Below are 19435 nucleotides of genomic sequence, written 5' to 3'. Positions count from 1 at the left end.
AAATGAACAATTTAAAACTGTACTTTGTTTAATTCCCCTTATACCAAAATTAAAGCTTAAAATGAAGTTAATACTGTTCCGATATTTATAAAGTCAAAGTCAAAGCCATAAAACTCGGTGTGGTGTGGTGTACTTAAACCTAGTCACGGAGCTCGAAAGAGTTAAATAATCAAAAAAGGTTTGTCAGAAGTGGGATTCGAACCCACGCCCTCAGAGAGGACCAGAACGCCCGCAACCCGTGTCAAACGGGCAAGTTACCTTGAGTCTGGCGCCTTAGACCGCTCGGCCATCCTGACAATGATGTGGAGCTCGAAATACTGGCACTAGTCAAGACAAATAACTACTCAAAAGTTGCGTGCTATTGTTGCAATATACAGCCGAGTTGTACCGTAACGTAATGATTTCGATGAAAGCTGTGCTTGTTTATTATAATTTGAGTAGGATGGTGAAGAAATTGTATTATTTTTTTTCCACGTTAAGCCTCGATCATGATAAGGTGCATTCCTTATCTAGAGGTGATATCATCACAAAAGTCTATGGAATATTATTACGATTGTGAATATTTTTGTTACCTCTTCACGTCAAAATGGCTGGACCGATTCCAATGATTTTTTTTGGAGTTAGTTAATAAATACCTAGTGTTAACAAGTAAGGAGGATTTATTTGCAGCTGGTGTAAAATAATAAAACAATAAACTGTTACTAAATATTATTTATTGAGAAAATATTTCAATTTTTGCCATTTAATTCACAAAAGTTTTTAAATTTTATAATTATATTCCGTTTGTATTTTTGTAGATATTCACTCGCGTTCCACAACTTGACACTAACCTTAAGCTAGACACTCCTAAAATAACAGGTAAAATAATATGGCATTTTATTCAGAGTGTTTTTTTACAATATTATAATAATAATATAAAATATATTATTTACATTAAATTAATATTAGATACAAATTGTTACTATAGGTATATTAGGTACAATAAACAGTTCTTATGTGCTATTCTAGAACAATTTTCTTCATCATTTTAATAAAATTAGTAATTTTCGTACATTTATTTTATTATTACGTAGGTAGGTAAGACGCATGGAAGTGATTTTTTTTTCATTAAAAATGTTAGAACCTTCTCTTCATTAATACCAGAAAAAGTACAATTTAGGCCAAGAACTGCTAAAGGGTTGCCACTTCAAAAATCCTCTCACAATTATTTTTCTAGTGTTTCATTGTTAAGATACATTATCTAATACACAAAAACAATTGCTTTGCAAAGAAGCGACATCTAGTGTTTGGGGTGAATGGTGTTAAAACTTTGATCTATTCAATTAATTCATAGCATTTAAATTATTGTTCAGTACCTACTGAGTTTACTCTCTCTGTCCGAGTAGCCTTTAGCACTCTCTCTATCTGAATATTTCCCATTGTACTTGTTATATCTGTCTCCGTGGCCATTTTTGACGTATTGTTTCTCGCTAGCGCTGTAGTGGATCTCCGAAGGGCCGATGGTTTTGGACCAATGGTGAGTCCAGTAGAAGTCGTCCGGGTAGCGGGGGTAGGGATTCTCCCGGCACAACACTACGCAGTAGATCAGACTGCCCACAAGTGTGATGAAGCCGAAGATCAGGAAAACTATGCCTAGGATCCTGGAAAATTTTAATTCGTTTGATAAATGGTAAAGGACTGGAGGAATGCAAGGGGACTGATGTACCAGTTATGTTACCAGTGATTTATTAGAATGAACGTTTTTTCGTTCGCAATAAAAGGAGACTATTGCATTTTTTTTTTGTAAAACGTACTCCCGCTGAAAGGAACTTAATCCTTGTTTCGCGGGGGGTTTCACAAATACACCCAGACTCAGGACAACCATTCGTGGATCAAGCAAATGATTGTCATAAGCGGGCAACGAACCAGCCACACGTCGTGCACGGTGGGTTTGGCGTGGATCCCTCAACCACTCGACAAACCGCACAGCCAAATATTAAATATATTTTTTTTAAGCATCATTTCATGCTGCTCATGAAGTCAGTAAGGGTGATTGACGTACCAGACGAACAGTGGTTCAAAGAACTGTAGGACGATGACGAAGCCCAGAGTGACGAGGATCAGGCCCAGGTTCAGGAGCAGCATGAGACAGCACATGCCCTTCACGTTTGGGCAGAAGGGGTTCGGGGCTGCCATGGCGTCCACCTTCACACCTGCCTTTAAGCAAGATAGACAAATGAATCACAAGTGGCAGAGGAAATATAAGAGTATTACTGCTTCCTCTCTCCTAAGATATTGCTGTGCCCGACAGGGTCCATAATGGTCCAGTATCATTATATTTTTAAAACCTTCATGTACATTATGGAACGCTATAAATGATTGAGTATTGAAACAGAAAACGTTAATACTTGAAAAATGAAGGTGTGGTTAAATTAAGTGTCGGATGAAATGATGCATTACGATTTTATATGGAGTTGAGTTGAAACTCATCAGCACTACGCTGCACGTAGCGTCGTCTCTTTTCTAAAGGAGGTTTACCCTTTTGTTCTTACCTTTCTTGAGACTTTGGATCTGTGAGTGGAGGCCACAGAGGGCGCCACTGCGCTTCTGTACGAGTATACACTCCGAGGTGCCCGTGACTGCCGACTGAAACAGAAAAAAATGTTAGTTGCCGTCCTTATGATTCCCTAGATGTCTTACTTAACTAAATTGCTTAAACATGCCTTGTTTAAGTCACGTTAATCTTTAGATAGAAGAAAATGTAATAGCTCACACAATATGTTAATGTTATTGATTACGGAACCCTAAATCAGTATATCGTATCTTCTATTTTGCGTAGAAATCGGAACAGCGTTACATAATTTGCGTTTGTATTCAATAATTTAGGAATCTCCATTCCGTGACAACATCATTCGTTCCGGCGCGCTGTGTGTGACCGAGGCGTGCGCACGCGCATCGCCGCGTCCCTAATCTGACGGCACGTATGTCACGACACTCGTGAAATGAGCTTACCTGTCGTCAAGGCTAAATATCAGCAAAAAGTCGCTATTTGAATTAAATTATCCAGAACACTTCCTTTAAATAAAAACTTTTTGAAGAACCAGATTACACTTCTGTCAGTGAAGAACAGTGGCTAACTCGATTCCACTTTGCCGAAATTTTTGGATTAATATGTAATGTAGCCTATGACATTCAAAATAATGAAGCTTTCTATTGGTGGTAAATTTCATTAGTGATAGGAAAATTATTTCAATAAAAACCTTATTTAATGACGAAGAAAAATATTGAAAACACGTGAGCACACCGTGCATAAATAAACAATTCTAATGGGAAAGTAATAAAATAATAACTTCGAAGTTCTCTCAAAAATCTCGTTAAATCCTTTTTGAAAAAAAGAAAGTACATATTTTCCATCTATCTATAAAAGTCCTACACTGCACTGATAAAGTCACATCCAATAAAATTAATTGGGCGCATTCCTATCGAATATTTTGTCAACTCACTGACAATTTACTGAAAGTCATGAATTGAATTGTATAAAAACTAACAAGCGGGAAACCCTTAGTCACTGTTAGATGAACAAACATTAACTTATAAATGAGATGTCAAGTGGTATAAAAAGTTTATTGTAAACGGTAGAAAAAGGACATCAAACAAACTGACGCTACAATGAGTGGCACTTTCGTTATTTTGTAAAGTTCAATGGTTGTTTTGAAAATTGTTTTCTTAAATTAATTAATTATTTATTTATATTAAATTTCGGTAATTGGGTGATTCTCCGGAGAAAAGTAACACAAATTAAGAACATCATTATCCTCACCACACTTTACATATTGCAGATTGCTTGATTTAATATTATTTTTATCTAAGCTTGTAAAGTACTACAGCTATTACTAAATGACGTAAGGATTAAAACATTTTACACAGTGACGTGAACCAGTTGGTGAGGATAATGACGACCTTGAATAGGTGTAATTTTTTCCGAAGAATCACCCAATTCCTTATTCGTATAAGGCACTAAATCAAACTCCAGCCCGCGGACCCGCCCGCTCCAAATCGAAAATGATCCCACGGAAACATAAAATCGGGATAAAAACTATCCTATGTTAACTCTGGTAACCTATAAACTATCTGTGTACCAAGTACTTTCGTAAAAATGTATTCTTATAAATCCGTTCAGTGGTTTTTTCGTAAAAGAGGAACAAACATCTAAAGACAAACTTTCGCGTTTATAAGTAATATTACAAGGAAGTTACGTTACGTCTGAACAAATAATATTGGCGAAGTTTCAAACTATCAGTAATTTATAGATTTCTTAATAAATTTGGAAAGAAAGAAAATATCTAATGTATAATGAATCCTACATTTTGTATCTTTCGACAACCCTGAATTCCGGTACCGTCACGTCGACATTTTAAGGACGCGAGCAGAAAGTAAACTCAATTCGTTATGGAGTAAGCCTCCATGGTCTTTTTTACTCTTCCCGATAGATTTTTTGTTGGTTGCTACCAAATCAAGTGCTTTTTGTCGGCAAGCATTTTCACACGGTTTTTTAATTCGTTAGTAGCCAGAGATATAGTTACAAATACTTGTTTATTCGACTATCAGTTAGACTAAACCGATAATATGAATCCGTTACGTGCATAGAAATATAGCATTTGTGTAACTAAATATAGAGTCGATCTTCCCTAAGCGGGATACTTCACTTAGGTAGGAATAGCACCGAGGTTCGTAAGAATCGTAAGAGCTAATAAATCGTGCCCTAGATGCCTGGGTTCGATTCCCGTGTCGCGACATCATTGAACTGTCGACGGAGCGAGCGCGGCTGAATTATATGAGCAATGATTTATAACGTAACTGTAAATTTGTTTGGTTAAAGCAGGCACAATTTGCACTGATACAGGGAAGCTTTGTGGCTTCGAGATGTGCAATGCGTTTCAAGTTTTACGGCGAACGTCTGAATATTTTATGTAAGTTCCAATATTATTTAGGTTGTGTGTGATTGCCTTTGAAATTATATGGCTGTGTAGTACTGCTAGCTATCACTACTTACGCGTTGGTGAAAAGACTCATGAAAATATTAGTAGAACTTGACTTTTGAGGTAATCGAAAATTGCAACTTAAAATGCACCGACTGAAATTTCAGAAAATGTTTGCTATAATTTACTTTTTTTTCAAAAGCGAAAACTATAACATCCTTTATTGCCTTATTTTGATTCTTCTTACACAGCTACGAGAATATTGCTTCAGGTTATTAGATAGGATTGCAGATTACAGGCCTATCATATTGTTGGGGAAGATTTTTGATTTCAAATTAAACAATTTCTGCTAGTAAGGAATTTAGTCATTGTATCGCGGGTGTCACAAACATTCATATCAAATTGACAAGACACCTAGACTCAGGAGAAGCATTCGTGGATCACGCAAATGCTTGTCGTAGGTATGTAAGGTGACCCATACCACTCAGATATCTGTGAAGTCACGAATAGAAAAATACTTAAAAGATCAAGAATAATTGTGCCTCGCCTTTTTATTTTTTTGCAGGAACAGATCTACATCATCTTTATTAATTCATCTTTAAGGCATAACGGTTTATGAGTTACAGCTGGGTGGCTAACAGCCGGCTTTGTTTTGTTTGCCGTTTTTAGTCACGGTACTCTAAAAACGATTCAAATTAAATAATCAAACCAATATCCAAGTTCCAAGCGAGTTGTGTACTATAGCTAGTAGTAACATTCTGATGACTTATGATTCATAGTTCATACATGCCCCGTTAAATTGCACTTTGAGTAATTTTCCATCAATCCGCGCGTTAAATGCAAAATGGTTTTGTTCGGGCGTTTATGCAAACGTGCGTTTGGAACACCATCTAACACGGCGTCTTGTAGTACCTAATATATCATTGTAGGTGCGGAAGTGTGTCAGTGCTCTAAATTCAATAGATTCATCATCATCATTGTCAGCCCATATTCGTCCATTGCTGGACATAGGCCTCCCCAATTGCACGTCATCGATATCTATATTCGGTTGCTCGCATCCAGGTCCTGCCATCTTACGCAGATCATCACTACACCGCGCTTGGGAACATCCTACATAAGGTTGCCAAGACGCGGTTTCCACTCGAGAACTCGTTTTCCCCAATAGAGTCATACACACGTTATTTTATGTATCAACATACATAAAAGTAACTATGATATCTTACTGTCCGTATGATTGTCTAACTGTTTGTTAGGCTTGCTTAACTCAGGATTTTTTAGTATTTTGACGCAGAATTAAATATCTCTTAAGAGATCTATTTCTTCTCCCGTTTTTAAACATACAGATAGATTTGTGGAGAAAGGCTAGTAATATTTTAAAAGTCACTTTTCACATTGTATAATAAATTTTGGTTTCTTAGACCTTCTACTTTAAATGGAAAGATAACTTTTGGCCTATTTTTGATAAAAATTACTCGTCGCGTTCTACACAAACACTTAAGTCACATGCACAAGACCCAGACTCTGAACATTTGAACGCTTATAGCAAGCGGGAATCCAACCTGCGATACGTCGCGCAGCAACGTATCTGTGCAAGGTATTAAGTGTATTTTAGAATAGAGCGGTTCAGACGCTCGTCTGCTCGTGGTCCGAGGACGCTGGCGGCACGTACCATGCTCCGTTGCCTGAAATTATTCCAGTTTAAGGATTTAGCGGCACCATTCGATGATAACGGTGCCCATAACCACGGATCAGCGAACCTATGGAGTCCAATTAAATCGTGCATGCTTTATTGTTGGCAGGCATGCAATGTGTGTAACAACTGTTCAAGATAACAGTGCTTGTACTATGAGCGGTTGAAGCAACATTTGCCGAGCCGCACTGATACTCCGAGTATCAGCGCGTCACCATCTCGCTTCCACATAATATTATCCATTATTTTTCAATAAACCTCAAAAAAGACTAGGTTCTTAATTTGTCTGTATTTTCTTATGCTATTCCCACAGAACTTTGTACTGGATAAACCAATTTTGTTTAACGTGAAATAGCTGTAATTTGGTCTCATCAAATAACCTAATTAATTCAGATCAGCAGGTTTTACATAAAGTCGTATTTTTTTTTAAAAAAATATGATTTAAAAAGCTCTTTGTAGCGTCTCAGGTTAACAGTACACAATCATTCAGGGAGTATTCAAAATATTTTGAACTGCGGGGCCAAAGCAACCTGACCTCAGCCCAATTAAAGGGTACCTCAGAAAATTTCTCCTGACCTTACGTTCAAGTGACTACTAAGTACCGGTTACTTTGCTTTACAAAGGTAATTCTGCCTCTCTGGTAATTCTTATTGTGTTCCGATGTTAGCAGTGTCTCGTTTATGTGACTTGTCGTTTCGAATATTATTCCGTATTTAAGAAAATATGTAAAAATGTGGGTGCTTGCCTGATCTTTCTCCGACCATATGGGATTGCTATCCCATTGGGCTAAGAGAGTGAATCAATGTTGCAGCTACGGCTGGTGTGTTGTGACACTGACTGTTGTGGCAGAAGTCGTTCAGGAGATTTGTTTTAAGGGCTCGAGCATTTGAATGCTCTTTACAGCGATAGCACGACATAGGGGTAAGGGGTAAGATTGTGGTCGGGGTGATTCAATTGAAAGTTTGTCTGGCTAAATGAGACTTTGCAAGGCGAATTATTTAGCAAGACTCTGACACTACCCGTTTCTTCCCTTTGGTTTTGGACTATCGAATTTTTGTTTAATGTGGTTTCCATAAAGGGAATGGGATGTCCATAACGGTTTCCTCTCTTAACCAAAACAAAGAGGTATCACTCACCTGATTTCTGAAGGCGGTCGGTATGCTGCGCTGGTGACGTACACGTCGGACCCAGAGTCAGCTCGCGGGGAGCCGTTCGTGTGTTGATGTCGCCTCCCGTTCCTGTGCTCGCCTGACGGAGACCGTGTCCTCTCGTCCATTGTCTGGAAACAATTTATGAAGACTTAGAAATAGACGTCTATTAAGCAGTATGCACGACCATGTGACTTAAATGTTTGTGAAACTCCCGCGATATAAAGATTTTAAGAAGTAAAAAACATTATAATTTATAAAATATTTATAATGCATACTAATTTAGCGTTCCACTGCATGGCAAAGGCCCCCTTCCCGCTATTTATTTATCCCGGTCTTAAAGCATACAGGGTCAGTTTTGGGAGAAGGAATAGACTTCATCCCGCAATATATATTAAGGAAAAATATTTACTAGTTAAGCCTTCAAAAACTGAATTTGATTCCTGCAAAATCACGTTTATTTTTCCAATACGGTAACTGGCGCATAGCAAAGTTTAAAGGCCATTAAACCAATGAAAATAAATAAAAACAAACCGTGTTCTCTTTTTGATTATTCATTCGAATGTTAGTTTAAAAAGGTGAAAAGAATTAACATGCGAAGTGACGTCATAGTTACAATAAACATTGATGGAATGGAGGCTTATTTATATGAAGCGTAAATTATCGTACTTTTGTAATACATTGCTGGCAATGATGCTTCATTTTTAAATACTAGAGTTGCGCGGCTTCGCAGTGTATGCAACTCACACGGTGTTTCTCGCATTGTCTAATTGTGCCAGTAATAGGGATAACAGAGTTATGACAGGTTTTTTATCTGTATTAAAAAAAATTGACACTTATTTAACTGTTTATCTATTGTGATTTTTTTTTTGTTTTGGAGAGGGGGCTTGTGACTTGTACCGATTTCGTAAAATTCATGCACAATTGTGACGTCACGCGTTATTTCCATTCTCTGTAACTTGATCAATTAACCATTAAAGTAAATGCGGATTGCCTGCTCAGTCTTTTCTCTATTCTTCTTTGCGATATACTTGTCAATACTTTAAATATCTTAAATAATATGTAAATACGTTTATCAGTTGTCTAGTACTCATAATACAAGCTTGGCTTAGTTTGAAACTAGATGGCGTTGTATGAAAGTTGTGGAATTTTAAAATTAATATAAATCTTACCGTATATTCCGAGAGAGTTCTCTCTGAAGGTGCTCTGTGGCTGTCATTCTCATCTCTGGACGAAGCTCGATGCATATATCCCCCGGAGGAAGGAGAGTCCACCCCGGACCTGTGCGTCGCTACGTAATGGTTGTTTTTCACTTTATGCGCCATTTTGATTTTCAACTCTTACTTTTTACTCATAATTAGTGTCACTATTAAACAATATCGGCCAATGACCGTTCATTTTGGTTCATCTGGTCATAATGGCGCGATAGCTCTTGACATTTTCTTGTTATTTTCGTTTCAGTTCATCGTTTGTGGTTCCGCAATTCTGGAACAAAGAAATTTATCGTCATTTTCTATTTACACTTATTTTTATGAAACAATATGAAGTATTAAATTTTGCATAAAAAAAATATATTTGAAAACAAGGCGGCTGTTTAATTTCAGAAAAATAAAACCAAATATGTAACGAATAACGATATTGTTTGGCGACCTTGATCGAATTCCCCAAACAAGTAATTTTGATTCTTGAGCATTGAAGTTAGAGTTCATAATGCAGTGATTGTCTTAACAAAGAAAAACAATGGTAGGTTTCGAATTCCGATCTTACTCGATTAATGACGCAACGATTGCAGGTTTCGATTGATATCGATATATTTACCTGTTAAATTACTCGTAATGTGTCTATTCGCCAGTGTATTTTATCGATTACGAAGATCGATAATGTGCAAACGGCATTATGAAACAAAAAATGTTCTACTGTTTTGAAATAATTGTGTAGTATCAAAAAAACTACTTAATGATATAGATAAGCTATTTAATTGTCTTGGGAATATAATTAGTCAATATGTAATAGTTAGTCGTAATAGAGGGTCAATCGGAACAAGATTACGTTGTAAAACTCCGCTGTCTGTAAATCGCTGTGTCACAGGTGACAGGTGACAACCTATGTCACGGTTCATTCGTCGATACGCTTCGCTTTTTTCAAAATTGTCCAAAAGCAATATTCGCAGAAACTAGACTACACCACATTTTATATTGGTACAAATAAAATATTTTCTTAGCAACATTAAATCCGGTTGAGGATCAAGATGTTACTCAACAAAGACGATTAATGCGTGCTCGGGAATCGAACACAATACCTATTGTACCAAACTGATCAGTTGTGATCGATGAACATGTATTTGTAAATATTGAGATCATTTGTACAAAAGGTGAGTGAAAGGTCAAGGTTACTGTGCTGTTTATTATTGATGTGTTGTAAAAAACTTAAAAAAAGTGACAATTTGTTTAAGCGAGATAGTGCTCTATATGTTATATAGCGGCGTCTCTCTTACACGTCAGTCTAGTGAAAAATAAACACCAAAAATACACACCAAGTTTGCTTAAAGTTTTTATTTCGTCCAGATCGGACAATAGGGGTGATGACTGGGTATAAAAAGAAAAAATCTCATTAGTCCCTCAGTTAGATAATTGAAAAGTATGAGACAAGTATTTTTTCTTTTTTCAGAAAAACTAGAATTGACAAAGATTAACTGCTTTAAAGTCTGTGACGTAACGATATGGCAAAAATTTATATTAAATCGTGACGTCAAGTTTCATTCACTGTAATTTGGTCAATTTATGTTTGCGGGACAAATAAAAAAATACGTATCCATTATTATACAAGAAACTACAAGACGGACACTGCAAAAAAAATTGTCATCATCCCTATTGTCACAAATTTTGTCGAATAATCTATTTAAGGTCCAAGTTAATAATGTTCCAGCCGCATGTTAGAACGATACTAAGCGAAGTGACATTTAAAAATAACTTCGTCTGACTACTTAAACTTCTTATAGTGTCATATCAAACAAATTGACACTTCAGTAATCGGCTTTTTAAAGAACAAACGCTTATTGAGTCGTTTCAAACCAGTCCATAAACGGAACAAATGCGGTAAGGTAAAGCTAATTGATTTATCTTTACCGGGTAAATATTTACGTATGGTAATTTCGCCGGTAATTTCTCCCACTGTATTCAAATGAGGGTGAGACCATACTTGGTGGACGCCATTTGTGTTATTTTGTGCTTCGTGACTGTTTCGTTCGTAAAACGTTGAAATTCTAACATTCTGGGCACGTTAACTTGTCTCCAAGTGTAATGAAAAAAAGCTGTTATTTGTATTAGACTTTGACTTTAAAAGTTTTCATGTTTGTTTTTCAGCTATGTTTGTTATGCAGTACTTATTCCTGGCAGTTGTAAAAAAATGAACAGAATATTCCGTTAAGTGCGAGTGGGACCCGGGACTGTACGGAGTAGGTACCCTCTTAGAAACGGGGAAAAAATCAAAGTTGCAAAAAAATGGTGACCCCTGGGAATGTACGCAAAACCAACCATGGCTTAAACCTCGAATTGTTGTTATAAAGGCAACAGATAAACTCTTGTCTAGAGATACAACCTCACAATATTCAGACAGCCAGTTTTTAGTTCCATTTTAAAAACAAAGGATCCAAAATTTAAAACCTAGTTTACTGGTAATCCCATCTCTAAATACTCAAAAGTGAACAGCGAAGGGCGAAATTTCCAAGTATTAAATAAATAACAGAAGCCGTTCATCATATTAAAACATAATCTTAATCTAATGAAGATGAGTAAGCAGTAACAATGTAATACATTTAAAACAACGTCAATATAATTATGGGATGTTGGGAGCCCCATATCGTCATGGGATACTAATCAAAATCCCATCAAACGAAAATTTGATTTGAGGCACCATTCTCACAGACTCATGACTCGTTTAGGCTTGTACAACACTGCAAGACTCAAGCTAAACTATAAATTATATTATTAAAAGCTCTTAAAATTTTGTACACGTTTTCGTATGCGTAGAAAACATGTCGGACGAATTGGGGACCTGTTAATTTGTCAAGACGTATAGAATAGAAATATAAAATGTGGTTATGAGAAGAGTGTTGTCTGCTTACGAATAAGCGTGCTTCACGAGATGATTTTTTTAACCCAAGACAGTAAAAACTATTAAATGGCGTTTTACTAAGCTTTTATAAAACATTAAATGTAAGGGTTTGCTCATGCGTATTTGTCGGGGTTGCCCGACTAGTTTCGCACCCAACCGGAGTCCTTAATCATAAGCTGACGCGGCGATGTCGCGAGAGTTTTCTATAACATGCTTCCAAAGCCGCGTTAGCTAAACATTGTTATAGCATATTATCGCAAAGCTTTTTGTGGTTGCGGAACTTTCTTTCTACTTGCAATACTTTTTTACTGTGCCTACATTACTGGGCGTCAATATTATATCAGTAATTACAGCCATAGTATTAAGTAGCGTCAACGATAGGATTATCTGAACAATATGTCTGACATATACAGTATTAGGGTAGAAACTACTAGAAATTCACACTTTAGAACGCATGAAGACCCGAGTGTTTTAGGATACTAAGTTAAACTTAAGTCCAACTGAGCATGACGTGTCGCAGTGGTGATCCTCGTGTAGGACAAGCATTTGTGTGATCTATGAATGCTTGTCATGACTCTGGGTGCATGTGACTAGAAGGTTTGTGAAATCTTTGATCTTTTCGGACTCAAGTGTATATTATGAAGTCATCATCATCATCACTTGTTAAAAATGATGAAGGAAAACATCGTGAGGAAACAAGCAAACTCGCGAATTTTCAAGGGTGTACGGGTGTACTGATGATTTTTAGCCATGTCAGAAGCCCTATTCTCTAGGTGAAGGCTCTGACACTTGGTTTCAAAATAAAACACGACGGCAAAAAAATTTGTGGTTTTTTTAAGGGATATCAAATTTATTTAATCTTCTACTTTCATGCTGCTAACAGTAGTAATGGCAGTTACACAATAATTTCGGTAAAAAAATGATAAAGATAAAGTTTAATAATTGGGATAGGTGGTGGAAGCGAGAGAGCGCTCTATGTCTTGAATCGCGGCGTCTCGCTTTAACAAAAACAACGGCTTTACTTTAGGTTCCAGTGGCAGGCCCCTTAGGCGTTGAGAGTCAAATCGTTTGAAACTTGTTGTGTCCTACTTTTATCTTCAATTATGTGTCATTTATCCTGCTGACTGGGATAGTGTATTCAATTATTTAATAATAGCTATAAATTGTTACCATCTGTTTATAGAGTTAAAAAAGTGTGTAGGATATGTCTATAAACTTAGTTTGTAAATATGTAGATCGCGAAACCCGGCTTTTTACCGATGTATATAGCAAAGCGGAACAATATTATCGATGAATGAACGTTTCAAAATGCAAAACAGAATTGTAGGATTTAATAAGCTTATATTTTTTCTTAACTTGCAAATCACAAAGAAAAAACAACAACAATTTTAGATTGATAACCTTCAAATTGATCGTAGTAGAAAAAATATTAAACAGATCAAGATAATGCTTTATTATTTTAAAGTATGCAAAACGACCTATTCAAGTGATTTACATTACAATACGCGGACATTCGAAAATCATTAGAACCGATCTCGGACCGAATTTATCTGAAGTTGGCCACACCCTGTAGTCAAGTTAGGTTGCAGTTGCGAAATGTAACAAGAATGTAAAGCAAATGGACTTTGCTGGATAATAAGTTAAAACTGAATTGTGGACAAGGATTGGAAAGTGCAAAATCTGTAGGCCAAGATGAGATGGGCAGACGATATTAATTACATCATCAAATAAAAAGGAGATCAGTAGATCCAAACTTGAGGAAATTTTTATTATTTTTATGAAAAAGAATCGTGAAAATCGGCTCATCCAGTCCGAAGCTATGAGGTATCGAAAAACAATCACGAGACAAATTGAGAACCTGAGAAGGCTTGTTTTCAGAAACTGCAGAGCACTCTGAGCCACCATCACCACTTCTTCAAGTAATATTAAGACAATTATAGATGAGAGGCGTCGCTCTACACCGTGTGCTATTTCATTTCCACAACTTATAATCACTACTAATATTCTAAATGCGAAAGTTACTCTGTCTGTCTGTCTGTTACGCTTTCACGTCTAAACCACTGAACTGATTTTAATGAAATTTGGTACAGAGATAGAGTTAACCTTGAGAAAGAGTATAAGATAGCTTTTATCCCGGAATTTTAAAAAGTTCTCTTGGAAACGCGATATAATCGATATCGGCGCGGGCGAAGCCGCGGGCGAAAAGCTAGTACGAAGATAAAACTTGGTGGTACGCGTTTCGGGCCTTTAGACAAGTTATGAAACTACATTACTAATCGCCAATGCTCACAATTGCTTAAATTTATAAAAATCATGTCACTTATCTGAAATAAAGTATTCTTTTCATCATGTATTCAAATGCGATGTAACACTATCTAGGCTATCCAGATCCTCTGATCCAATAGTACCTTCCGCTTTATTATATGGTGCACAGGCCAGTCTCCTGGGTGGTTTCTCCCGGAATAAGTCATTAGCGAGACAGGCGTGTCCCAGGCTTAATTGGAAGTCTTGTAAACGGTATCAGCCGTGTATCGAGACCCTAGCTTTCAAGACGTTTTATGTTCAGGGCAGGAGATGATCAAACAGGTTGATTTTAGTTTGACTTAAACACTTCAATGTATTTTACATGTATTATTAGTTTGTATGTTCGTATTAACTACAAGTAAGGTAGTTAATTATACTTGCTAGCTATGTCAGTGACTTAGTTCGCGTGGAAAAGTGACTTTGGACATATATATTCTTCACCTTTCTCTTCTTTCAAAACTTATATCTTAATAAAGTATTTCCGTGTCAAATTATGTATAAATAAATAAACTATATATATTTTTTATCCTGTTTTTTAATAATTCTATGAGTATCTCACATTAGCAGTGGACGTGTCGTTAGACATTATAAGCAAGATGTAGCAATCAGACATAACTTAATTTCTTGACAGTCTGCGCAGTTCTTCACAAAATCTTCACTCTTATATGGGGCGGCTGCCTCTCAACCGAAGCCTCTCTACACTCATACCGGAGTGGTTGTCAGGAAGCATTTGTATAAAGAGGTTTTAAAAGTATTGTAGTAGGTAACCAAACAAAGAAATATATCCAATTAGCTTTTCGCCCGCGGCTTCGCCCGCGTCTAGGTCGGTTATATCGCGTTTCCAAGAGAACTCTTCAAAATTGCGGGATCAAAACTATCATATGTTCTTTCTCAAGGTCAACTCTATCTCTGTAGCAAATTCAATTAAAATCAGTCGAGTGGTTTAGACGTGAAAGCGTAACAGACAGACAGACAGAGTTACTTTCGCATTTATAATATTAGTAGGGATACAGTTCACTTATAGACTAATTTATTATGAACTTTCTTTGGTATTGTTACAATATTGGCACACCTTGCGTTCGCACGTTAAATGTTAAGTAGGATTTACATAAATACATACAATATGTATTAATATTATGATTTTTGAAAGATGAAATATATTTCAGCAAATCAATTATAGTCAAATAGATTTTTTCCTTTCCCGTTAATCAGACTGTCTTAAAAAAATTAAAAAAGGACAAATAACTTTAAACAAAATAGTCACAAATACTTTGCTTTCTTTGAGATCGAACCTACACCTTGTGCATACACATCCACACTTAGAATCGCACTGCCACGATAATGCATTGATTACCTAGATTATATTAGAGTAGCGTTCATTGACCCCGGTGTAAAATCAAAGGGCCTGGCCACCTGCGAACCTGAGACAAGTGAAGTGGGTAAGCGGATTGCAGTTACTGAGATAACGGACCAAAATGATAAACTGCCCCCGGCTTTGCTCTGTCTAGGGCTGCCACGATCTCACTCCTGATATTATTTTAAGAGAGCGTTATGCCCGCGATTTTGTTCGGATTTCTTTTGCCTTTTCATTTTTTTTTAACATTTTAATTAGGTATATTATATTTAAAAAAAAATGTAATACAACAAAATACTGTATTGCTCTACATAACAATCGTAATTAAATTGCTTTAAAATTCTGTTAGGTATTTCGCTGCGTTTTATACGTATTATCAGGGTTCGTTATAAATTTACGAAAGTCATAGTTCTTTGTACTTATATTAAATTGTGATATATCTTTATTAAGAATTTAAAGAAACTTGTGCAAACTACTCCCATAGTGAAGAGAGTGGGATAATAACCTGTGGAAACGTAAATCTTACTCCATTGTGTATTTTATTTAGATTTATTATGCAATGTACGATCGTTTGTTTTCCCAAATAAAAAAATAAATAGAACCTTTTCTAATAATTAAACAATGAATTTTAAATTTTGTGTCAACCCTACTCGCTCCCGTAGGTACACATTGTACAAACTGCAACATAGATTGTAGACTATTTTTAATAACACTTCAGACTAATTCCGACTTTAAGTCAAAGTTGTAAGGTTGATAATTATCTGTTGGTAGGTAGTGTAGAATGGTTGATTGTTGCGGAATTGGGTCGGAACCGGCCCGCTACTAGACTGTAGTTTAGGAGCCCGCGTATCGAGGATGGTCATCATGTTTTATAATCAATACTAGCTGTTGCTCGCGTCTTCGCCTACCCCGATGTCGAGTTATAGCTGAAAAAACATAACTTGAATTACTTATATTAATTCAAGGTGTCATCTAATTCCTAACCAAATTTTAGTGTGAAGAAGTAACAAACACACCCATACAAAATTCTTATATATTTATATACCAGTGTGATATTTATAAAATAAACATATAAGTTATTGCATAAGAATTATTAATTTCACTATTTTTTAAATCGAAAACCGCGTAAGATAACTTGCCTTAATTTCGCCTTAATTTTTCGTATGGTTGAAGTGCAACCTAGTGTCAGAGTTTTTAAACAGCCATTAGGCTTATGACATTATAAACATACCCTTTAAAAATTCTCAGGTGTATTGGTTTCCTCACTACGTTTTTTTTTATCGTTTTTAACCAGGAATAATTAGTGGTTTCTTAAGTTTACGCGAATGTTAGACATTGAAATGAAAAGACTTTTACGGATTTTATCGCGGTTTAAATTTTGATTTAAGTTCCCGACGTTTCGACACCTTTGCAGTTATCATGGCCACGGGCAGACTTACGCACATGAGTTCAAAAAGACATTGTTTCATGATATAGTATGACCCTACCTTGGTCTTGGCAGTCTAAACAATCATTGCACGGGTTTAAAAAAAAGTTAATTCCGAAACAAAATTAATTCCAATTAAGCATGGATAAGTTATGGTTGTGTTATAAAAAAAACAAATAGCAATGACATTTAAAAACACTTCCTGGTATTACGGTTGCGAAATATGTTCTTTTTTTAAACTTATGACAATTAACTGAACTAGATTTGTCGACTTTTTTGGCCAGTACTTTTTGATTTATGTTTTTTTTTTATTGTTTTATGACCATTGCCGCAAATTCAAGGTGATTATTAGTTTTTAATTAGCAGTCTTTTCCGGAACGGACTCAACGGAAAAAAATGGTTGAAATTGAAATTGTTTTACTTAAATAAAAATATGTTTTATCATTATTATCTTTTAAAAATAATTGTATTTTAAGTATGTACGTATTTACCGTTGGCATTTAAAGCTTTCTGAGGCTCAACCATTACCAATTAGCATTTGCAGAAGCGGGACAGCTCTATACAAAATGTAGAGCAGCATCTCTCTCTTACCACGTACTCTGAGATATGGCAGTACGTTTGAGTGCACTTTAAGTTCCTCTATAACTATAAATGAATGATTTATGAATAAATGTAAATCGCTCCCGCTTAACTATACTAAACTAATCTACTTATATAGGTACCAAGGCCATTCGAACGCGTGGGAATCAAACTATTTCGATTAATATTGAATGCTCGATAAACGTTTATACAAATTAATTACATGACTTAATATCGGCTTGTTCTTTTTCTTCTTGAGCGTTATTTTTAGAGCATAAAAACATCATACCATTGTATTACCATCGAAGCTACGTTTTAAAATTTTATCTTAAACTAGCTGTTGCCCGCGACTTTGTCCCCGTGGGTAGAAGATATAAGTTATGATTCATACCTGTCCTGTTTTTTTTCACATTTTCCATTGTATATTCGCACCTATTAGTCGCAGCGTAACGGTTTATAGCCTAAAGCCTTCCTCGATGAATGGTCTATTCAACACAAAAAGAATTTTTCAAATCGAACCAGTAGTTCCTGAGATTACCGCGTTCAAACAAACAAACAAACTCTTCAGCTTTATATATTAGTATAGAAGTATAGATGAAAACAAACAGTGTCTCTATCTAAGTTTACTTGCAAAGTCTGACTTAAACAAACATACATACATACATTTATGTATTTATACCATACCGTTTTACATTTTAGTTAGAGCTTGAATAAACAAACAAAATTATCTGCCCAGTAAAGGGCTAATACAACTTATACATTTACATTAATGACAAAGTAATTGAGTGAACAAAATAACAATACATCAATAAACGTTTCATCGACAAATTCCACAAAAGATTAATGTAACAACACTACAAAAGACTAGTGATGGGCCGACAAAAGGAGAATATCGAGACGCGTAACGTTGATTTTAAAAAATAAACAATTTTTAATTGAAACGTCAATCTAGTGATGTGCCTTCTCATTGGGTTTTGTCTATGATTTTTTGTTCTTCTTTATATCGACTGAGTTTTTTTAATTAATTTTCTTTTCTTTTATAATAGGATGTTGAAGGACAATGGATCAAGATTGGCTGGGGCACTATTTAATATATAGGGTTTTTTAATACATGTGTTGTTCTTAAACACACAAAACTTTTTCGTTTGAGTAAAACGGCGAGGCACAGATAATGCGACTGCTCAAATAAGAATTAAGTAATGCTATTTTTTTTTCTTACTTTTCTACACTATTTTCCATCCAAAAATTAATGATTAATAATCTTTTTCTACTTAAAAATATTATGTCTCTCGGTATGCGTCTCTGTTTCACACTTTGATTTTGTCTGTTTCTGTATTTCTGTCTGTACGTCGGCGTCGCACTCATTAAATTATAAAAAAAATAATTTAAAAAGTTTTTTTTAAGAACGTATCGTATACCTAGGGTGTTCATATTTTGCATAGAAATGTAATGTCTATAAATAAATGTCGACTAAAAATATATACCTTAAGATAATACTTTATATTGAGTATAATGCAAGCCTATATTGCAGAAAGCTGTTTCTGGTTCTTGCTGTGAAACAAACACAAACACAGTTATTTAGACTCAAATCTATTTTGTGTACTTTCTAGCCTCAGTTGTGTTTAAGGTAATTTGAACGTTACGTTTCGAATTCTAAGGTTGAAATTAGAATGGATATCATTAGTTTAACACTATCTAGGACCAATGATCATTATTGATAGTGTATGTATAGAGTGGTAGGCCTTCACGGTAGAATAGTTGGAGTTCTTTGATTGGAAACATACGGGTGGTTATTGTGGACGGGAACGAACGTAGCGGAATCGGGGTTATACAATGGCTTTTTACAATGGCCGATGAATGAAT

General features: G+C 35.7%; 1 protein-coding gene and 1 non-coding gene across 2 annotated transcripts in view; both read right to left on the bottom strand.

Moving 5' to 3' along the window:
- Nucleotides 1-181: 181 nt before the first annotated feature.
- Nucleotides 182-296, bottom strand: Trnal-caa. Its single transcript has 2 exons — nucleotides 259-296; nucleotides 182-226 (listed from the first exon to the last, which is right to left on the bottom strand). It is a non-coding gene; the product is annotated as a tRNA-Leu (tRNA).
- Nucleotides 297-743: 447 nt separating this feature from the next.
- LOC113498198 overlaps nucleotides 744-19435 on the bottom strand; it is a 71963-nt gene continuing 53271 nt past the window's right edge. Inside the window, exons 4-8 of the mRNA XM_026878138.1 lie at nucleotides 8969-9281; nucleotides 7785-7927; nucleotides 2532-2625; nucleotides 2042-2196; nucleotides 744-1640 (exon numbers count right to left, since the gene is read on the bottom strand). Of these exons, the coding sequence (XP_026733939.1) occupies nucleotides 1349-1640; nucleotides 2042-2196; nucleotides 2532-2625; nucleotides 7785-7927; nucleotides 8969-9121 (837 nt within the window). The 5' untranslated portion in view covers nucleotides 9122-9281 and the 3' untranslated portion in view covers nucleotides 744-1348. The remainder of the gene's footprint in view (nucleotides 1641-2041; nucleotides 2197-2531; nucleotides 2626-7784; nucleotides 7928-8968; nucleotides 9282-19435) is intronic.

The sequence above is a fragment of the Trichoplusia ni genome, chromosome 10 (assembly GCF_003590095.1).
Source record: "Trichoplusia ni isolate ovarian cell line Hi5 chromosome 10, tn1, whole genome shotgun sequence".
NCBI classification, from domain to species: Eukaryota; Metazoa; Arthropoda; class Insecta; order Lepidoptera; family Noctuidae; genus Trichoplusia; species Trichoplusia ni.
Note: the sequence above shows the minus strand (reverse complement) of the source record. Positions and strands in the feature narration are given on the sequence as shown.